At 50.2% G+C, this 7,999-nt stretch overlaps 1 protein-coding gene across 1 annotated transcript; it reads left to right on the forward strand.

The window, feature by feature from the left end:
• Window positions 1-6,884: 6,884 nt before the first annotated feature.
• On the forward strand, window positions 6,885-7,705 carry LOC148645800 (mucin-2-like). Its single transcript, XM_088611870.1, has 3 exons — window positions 6,885-7,034; window positions 7,380-7,470; window positions 7,557-7,705. Exons 1-3 carry the CDS (start codon window positions 6,885-6,887, stop codon window positions 7,703-7,705), a joined length of 390 nt encoding a protein of 129 aa, XP_088467996.1.
• The last annotated feature ends 294 nt before the right edge of the window (window positions 7,706-7,999 follow it).

The following is a 7,999-nucleotide window of genomic DNA, read 5'->3' on the forward strand; positions in this document are numbered from 1 at the left end:
ATCTCTAAAAAAGGCCAACAGAGACTCTTCTTTCTTAGGAAACCCAGGTACTTTAAGGCAGATAAAACTATTCTTACACTTTTCTACAAATCATTCCCTGAAAGTGTCTTCACATCCTGCTTCACTTGCTGGTGTGGCAACATGAGCACCGGTAACTGTAACAGGCTGGTCAATTAGGGAATATCAGGGGCAAAATAATCAGGAATAATCAAATCAACTGAAGTATCCTTTACAGACAGAGGGTGACTAAGAAAGCCAAAAGCATCAGGGAGTGTGTGTCTCACCCCTCCATTGTGAATTCACTTCTCCCATCTGGGAGATGCCTCTGTGCCCCCAGGTGTAAAACCAGCAGACTCAGGAAATCTTTCATCCTCACTGTAATCACACTCTTAAACAACGCAAAGTGACTACTTTGTCTCTTATTTCCTATGTCCTGTAACACTACTGTATTCTCTTCCCTTTGATAATGTGTATTTGTCATTGTGTTGTGTTTGACTGTGCCGTACAACTAATTTCCACTACTGTAGGGAACAATAAAGCTTGTATTGAGTTTAAATGAATCTCCATCCATACTAAATCTGATCCTGATGTGGCTGTCCCTGTTCTCTCTAATTGCATCTCTAGCATGGATGGATGACTCAAACTTTCCTTTATCTAAACTGTGACAAGACTGAAGTCCTGCTTATTGGCCCCCATCAGCTCTGTAAAGCCAGTGCTGTAGCCCTCTCTGTGGACGGTTCTGCACTTGAGCTTCAGTCAAAATAAAAAAAAAGCGTGGAGGTGACACTGTCCTGCCCCATCAGCCCATTGTCACGAACACGGACTGAGATCCGTGTCGGGTCTTGTAGGAGACCCTGTGCGATGTGGTAAGAGCTGGAGAAGACAGGAGGCGTGGTGAAAGGAAACACACAGGGGTTTAATAGTGCACAAAATAATAGTGACAGTCCGTGAGACAGTGAGCGGGGGAGACAAGGAATAGCATCCAAATCCAAACAGGTCAAAGGCAGGTCAGGGCCCAGTCCGGGGGTCCAGCAGCGAGTGATCCATCCTGGGACAAGACAAGGTTAAAATCCCCGGGAGGGGAGAACACACGGACAGACAAAACACGAGGTCCAGGGGTGACGGGGCGAGACCCTCCAGACCCCGGGCTCAGGGAGCGGGAGGTGTCGGGGACACCTGTGCCCCCAGGAGACAGACGTAGGGTTTCCTGGTGCCAGGCGGGCCTCGCGACATCCTGACCCTGATGATGAGCCCCGAGGACTGGAGGAGCTGGTCTTTAAATAATACAGACAAGAGGGCACACCTGGGGAGCTTAACCACAAGGACAATAATGGGAGCTGTGGAGCGCCCTCTAGGGAGGGATGTCGGTCGTGACCTGATAGTCTGGTGCATCTCCCAGTCCCATGAGCACAGACACTGCAGCAAGACTGTAACCCCAACCTGAACATCTCCTGCCTCCTTTCCCCACCACAGGCACTACAAGGGTCCAGGAACAGGACTGGTAGAGACTCCCTGTTTGAATAATGAGGACTCATCCCTCTTTCCTCATTCATGGACGAAAAGTAAAATGTTCTATTGGAGAAAACAGCTCAAGTATGAGCACAAACATATTATCGCTACTCAATTATTAGAAAGAGAAAAAGGAGCCTTCCTTTCTGATGTTCCCATGACTTTAATACTGACCGACTGATTTGCACTGATTTACCCAACTGATTATAATTAACAATACTGATGTCGCCAAACCAGCAAGAGAGACAGAATGTTAAGACGCTTTCAATACATAACTTATAGAAAAGAGTGAAATTAGTTCTGTTTATCTTGAATTAGCTGGGTTTTCTACTAAACAAATAATTGTTGACAGTTAGATTTGGGCCCATGGTTTTCTGGGTATTTTAACAAGCTGATCAGGGCTGTGTCTTCAACAGACTTATACGAGACATCTGTGTGTTTGCTCTGATGCTTATTAGTGTACAGAATGTAGAGCAGGAGGTGAATCACAGCCCTGTGGTGACCCAGGGGACGTGTAGGGAATGTCAGAGCTGTGTGTTAAGAAGTCTGGGACCCACCTTATCAGGTTCTGGTTGAAAAAGAAGGAACTTCTGTCTCAACTGAGTTTGTGTGCGATGGTGGTTTTTAAGTTAAATGTTGAAATGAACGTAATGTTATAAAATGTTGTCCATGGCTCAAAACACACACTATTGGTAATTTTCCAATTCTGAGTGTTTCTAAAATGTTTCAGATCAAAGTTAAATTAGATTTCCGTGCTCAATGTAACCGGTCAGTACAGCGCTCTGTTTCTACTGGAACACGTGAATGGACTTGTGAAATTGTGTTGGCAGGTCCTGGTCTCTCTTACTGTTCAAACACTGTGATTCTTGTGGAGAAATGTGTGGCACACGAGCCTCAGAGGAATATTTACATCCTCCCGGACCCCACTAAGCCTATTTCATTTGGGAAATAACTCCCGCCTAACATCCATGTTTTAGGGCGCACATTAAGGACGTTACACGTGGCCCCTGTATTCCTATCTAGCAGGGCTGAAGTGGCCCTCAAGGGCCCGGCTGTGTGAGTGGAGGGCTGGGCCTGTGGTCTTACTGGGCTCTGGAGGGTCCAGGATCTCAGACACACAGTCCTCACCACTTCGCCCATCTGACGGGCTGCGAGCAGTGTCCTCTGAGGGTCAGAGCGCTGCGGTCTGGTCAGGAGCCCCACTGTGAGGGCAGAAGAAGCGGTTTACCACATCCTGGTCCTGGGCTGGGCCAGGGCAGGGGATTAGCAAGGCCAGGGAGTGGCCTGGAGCAGAGCTGCAGCACTGCTGCGATCCTGAGCACACAAGGCAGAATACAGCCCCACAGGGCAGCTGGGCCACACACTGACCAGGCCAGCGGTCAGCGGGGGACCGCCTGTCCGCCCTCGAGCCCCTCCTCACGCGGACATCACAGCGACAGTAACGAGTTACTGTAATTAGTGAAGGAGTTCGATCAGATTTCAGTGCCAGTCTGTGCTGCGTGTCCAGTCCTGCTCCAGAGCCTGGGGAATTAAGAGCGAATTGTTCATTCACATGTCTGTACGCACAAGCACTGCTCAAACTGTGTTTGGATTAGAAATATAATGGAGATTAATTTAATACAGTGGAGTTGGTCTAATTAGGTCTAATTAGGAACTGGGGCGTGAGTGACATACTGTAATAAACACGAGTGTCTAGTGGCTAAAATTAACAGTGGATTAAATCCCCTTTATTATAATCAATTTCGTTGAGCCGTAACAACCCAATTAACAGATAATTACACTTTCTTCTCCAGAAGCATTCTGCCCCCTTAAAATGAACAGAAAACTCCTGAATTTGAGCTTGTAGGTAGAAAATGCAGCATGAGTGATCAGCGTTACTGAAATTCACACGTTCTCTGAGCTGAGAGGACAGGAGGGGAATCTCAGCTCCCTGTGAGGGACGACTGTCTGCTCAGAGCAGTGATCCAGCGCTGACATGGAGATCCCTGAGAGGGGGGCCTGCTAGTGCTCATTGCACGTCATGGAGGAGGAAGAGTACGCCCATCACAGGAGAGGAAGAGTATTTACACCATGGGGATGAAGAGCATGTCTATCAAAGGCAATGAAGAGCACGCCCATCACTGGCGGTGAAGAGCACGCCCATCACAGGTGATGAAGAGTATGTCTATCACAGGTGATGAAGAGTATGTACAGAACACTGCAGTAAACTTCATTGTAGCTTCAACCAGCTCTTCTCCGACTCTAGAATCGGATCATTAAGCCACATTTCTGTCTCAGCTCATTCAGTGTCCACAGTCGTCCCCTTCTCACTCGGAGTCCAACTCTCTCCGGATCATAGGGTGACCCCAGAACATCAGCAGAGGATCCCCAGTCACGTGGGGGCCGACTCTTCTCTTGTTGATGTCACAGTGAGAGCCGAAGAACATACAGAAGCTCCAGTAAATCCCAGCCCTCCTGTGCTAACAGTGCGTGAGTCCGGCTCTGGAAAATCTGTTTGCTGATCGGCTGTAATTCTGTTTGCCTGTTTGTCAGCCTGCCCCTCCTGTCCACCCTCAGGGGCCACGAACCCGGAGCCTGGGGCTATAAAGGGAAGAGCAGCACCTTCACGGCACCAGTCTGCAGAGCGACCCCGAGGAAGATGACGGTCTGGGCGGTGGTGTGGATGGCGAGTGTGGCTCTCGCAGCTGCAGTGGAAGGTGAGATCGTGCTCTGCTCCTCTCTGAGGTCTCGCTGCCCGCTGGTGCTGGCTCAGGGCTGTCTGGGGCGAAGCTGTCCTGTCCTTGAGGTGAACATGGCTGTCCTTATCCTGCTGCACCTCATCAACAGCCATACAGGACAGCTGGGAGCTCACAGCCAGACAAGGCAGGACTGATCAGATAGGAATGAAACCTCTAGAGTGCTCAGTACAATACAGGCCAGCTGGCCTCTTGTCATTTCGCTCTAAGCAGAGATTTCATGTACAAGAACTCTTTACAGTTCCTGCTGTCTTAACCTGATAGGAAAATTACACTAACTCTTGTTTTTTATTTTTTAAAAGAACCACCAAAAATCAATCCGATTATGATAAGAAACAACATTCCTCTTGTCCCCACCATACAAGTGCTTCCTGGTATTGTGGGTAAGTAAGAGTCTCTCAACCGAAATACTAGATGAGCTAGACTGAGTGTCTCTACTGTATCTACAGCTCTGATGAGGGAGTGTTAGTGTGAAGTTACAGATGAGCTGGACTGAGTGTCTACAGTATCTACAGCTCTGATGAGGGAGTGTTAGTGTGAAGTTACAGATGAGCTGGACTGAGTGTCTACAGTATCTCCAGCTCTGATGAGGGAGTGTTAGTGTGAAGTTACAGATGAGCTGGACTGAGTGTCTCTACTGTATCTACAGCTCTGATGAGGGAGTGTTAGTGTGAAGTTACAGAGGAGCTGGACTGAGTGTCTACAGTATCTCCAGCTCTGATGAGGGAGTGTTAGTGTGAAGTTACAGAGGAGCTGGACTGAGTGTCTCTACAGTATCTACAGCTCTGATGAGGGAGTGTTAGTGTGAAGTTACAGATGAGCTGGACTGAGTGTCTCTACAGTATCTCCAGCTCTGATGAGGGAGTGTTAGTGTGAAGTTACAGAGGAGCTGGACTGAGTGTCTCTACAGTATCTCCAGCTCTGATGAGGGAGTGTGAGTGTGAAGTTACAGAGGAGCTGGACTGAGTGTCTCTACAGTATCTACAGCTCTGATGAGGGAGTGTTAGTGTGACGTTATAGATGAGCTGGACTGAGTGTCTACAGTATCTACAGCTCTGATGAGGGAGTGTTAGTGTGAAGTTACAGAGGAGCTGGACTGAGTGTCTCTACAGTATCTCCAGCTCTGATGAGGGAGTGTTAGTGTGAAGTTACAGAGGAGCTGGACTGAGTGTCTACAGTATCTACAGCTCTGATGAGGGAGTGTTAGTATGAAGTTACAGAGGAGCTGGACTGAGTGTCTCTACAGTATCTCCAGCTCTGATGAGGGAGTGTTAGTGTGAAGTTACAGAGGAGCTGGACTGAGTGTCTACAGTATCTACAGCTCTGATGAGGGAGTGTTAGTGTGAAGTTACAGAGGAGCTGGACTGAGTGTCTCTACAGTATCTCCAGCTCTGATGAGGGAGTGTTAGTGTGAAGTTACAGAGGAGCTGGACTGAGTGTCTACAGTATCTCCAGCTCTGATGAGGGAGTGTTAGTGTGAAGTTACAGAGGAGCTGGACTGAGTGTCTACAGTATCTCCAGCTCTGATGAGGGAGTGTTAGTGTGAAGTTACAGAGGAGCTGGACTGAGTGTCTCTACAGTATCTCCAGCTCTGATGAGGGAGTGTTAGTGTGAAGTTACAGAGGAGCTGGACTGAGTGTCTCTACAGTATCTCCAGCTCTGACGAGGGAGTGTTAGTGTGAAGTTACAGAGGAGCTGGACTGAGTGTTTCTACAGTATCTCCAGCTCTGATGAGGGAGTGTTAGTGTGAAGTTACAGAGGAGCTGGACTGAGTGTCTCTACAGTATCTACAGCTCTGATGAGGGAGTGTTAGTGTGAAGTTACAGAGGAGCTGGACTGAGTGTCTACAGTATCTACAGCTCTGATGAGGGAGTGTTAGTGTGAAGTTACAGAGGAGCTGGACTGAGTGTCTACAGTATCTCCAGCTCAGGTGATGCTCTCTCTCTCTGTGTGTCTCAGCTCATCCCCGGGGAGTGTGCAGCACCTGGGGCAGGCATCACTACCGCATGTTTGACGGGGAGCTCTATCAGCTCCCGGGCCCCTGTAACTACGTGCTGGCGTCCCACTGCCGTGCTGCCTATGAGCACTTCAACATCCAGATCCGCAGGAATGTGACCCCCAGTGACTCTGCCATTAGCCAGGTCACCATGAAGCTGGAGGGCATGGTTCTGGAGCTGCGCAGGGAGACAGTCTCTGTCAATGGCGAGCTGTGAGTCTGGAACACGCAGAAGTTACTGCAGACTGTAGAGTCATGATGCAGCTGAGTGTGTCAATGTGTGGTTCTGACCTATTTCCCAGTGTTTTCATGTATGATTCTGACCTGTGTTCCAGAGTGTGTCAAAACGTTGTTCTGATCTCTGTCTCAGTGTGTAGTACTGACCTCTGTTCAAGTGTGTACCATTGTGTGGTTGTGACCTATACCCTAGTCTGTGACAATGTGTGGTTCTGACCTGTAAGGTTCCGACCTTTAAGGTTCTAACCTGCAAACCAGTGTGTGTTCACGTGTGGTTCTTACCTGTACCTCAGTGTGTCTCAATGTGTGGCTCTGACCTGTACCCCAGTGTGTGTCAAAGTGTGGTTCTGACCTGTATTCCAGTGTGTGACAATGTGTGGTTCTGACCTGTATCCCAGTGTGTGACAATGTGTGGTTCTGACCTCACTCCCTTGTGCACCAGGGTGCCTCTGCCCTTCATCCAGGGAGGAGTGCTGGCTGAGAGGAGCGGGGAGTCCCTGAGGGTGACGGCCAGACTGGGGCTGGAGCTGCAGTGGGACTGGAAGGACGCTCTCTCGGTACGCACCGGCCTCACGGACGCCTGCAGGAAGAACACAGATTCAGGAACATCACTCACAGCTCTTTCCAGACCCTCCTCTCACTGTCTCTGTAACCTGTCTCTCTCGATGGGATCGGCGCTGTGGTCCAGCGCCTCGCCCTTCCCTTGACTCACCAGCAGGAGGTTGAGATCGATGGGAACAGGCGTGGTCACGGTCTGCTGCTGTTCAGTACAGCTGCTCTGCAGTGAGGTCAAGCTGCTCGCTGCTGCCGCCTGGTGGCCACTGCAGGTATCGACCCAGCAGCAGGCAGAGGCACCCTCTCTGGGCGCCCTGCTGACCGCAGAGCCTCCTCTCGCCCTGCAGGTGGCGATCGATGAGCAGTACAGGAACCAGACCTGCGGGCTGTGTGGGGACTTCAACGGCATCAAGGACAGCGACAGGGTCACTGCGGCAGGTAGGGAGGGAGACCCGCAGGGCCCTCAGTCCGGCTGATCCGCTCACTAGAGCTCTAGAGCCCTGACCGCTGCTCTGTCTGTCCAGGCGTACCAATCAGCCCCCTGGAATTCGGGAAACTGCAGAAACTGGACGGCCCGACGGAGCACTGTGAGGACCCGACTGCACCGCCCCCCGAGACAAACTGCACAGAGGCGGTGAGCACACCCCCGTCCACCAGCGTCCGGCCACACTGACCAACAAGGCCTTTTCCCAAGAGACTGCAGGGAATTCCCAGAGCTGAGTGACCAGTGTGTCTGAGTGTCTGAGTGACCAGTGTGTCTGAGTGACCAGTGTGTATGAGTGACCAGTGTATGTGTGACCAGTGTGTGTCTGTGTGATCAGTGTCTCTGTGTGTCTGAGTGACCAGTGAGTGTCTGTCTGAGTGACCAGTGTGTGTCTGTGTGTCTGAGTGACCTGTGTGTCTGTGTGTCCTACTGCCCAGTGTTTCTGAGTGACCAGTGAGTGTCTGTCTGAGTGACCAGTGTGTG

Source organism: Lepisosteus platostomus, chromosome 18 (genome assembly GCF_059453375.1).
Source record: "Lepisosteus platostomus isolate fLepPlt1 chromosome 18, fLepPlt1.hap1, whole genome shotgun sequence".
NCBI classification, from domain to species: domain Eukaryota; kingdom Metazoa; phylum Chordata; class Actinopteri; order Semionotiformes; family Lepisosteidae; genus Lepisosteus; species Lepisosteus platostomus.

Excerpts from the sequence above, each read along its gene's own strand:
- LOC148645800 (XM_088611870.1), top strand. The coding sequence starts at position 6,885 with ATGTGTGGTTCTGACCTCACTCCCTTGTGCACCAGGGTGCCTCTGCCC. Across the intron at positions 7,035-7,379 it reads ACTGGAAGGACGCTCTCTCG|GTGGCGATCGATGAGCAGTA; the intron begins GTACGCACCGGC and ends CTCGCCCTGCAG. Across the intron at positions 7,471-7,556 it reads CGACAGGGTCACTGCGGCAG|GCGTACCAATCAGCCCCCTG; the intron begins GTAGGGAGGGAG and ends CTGTCTGTCCAG.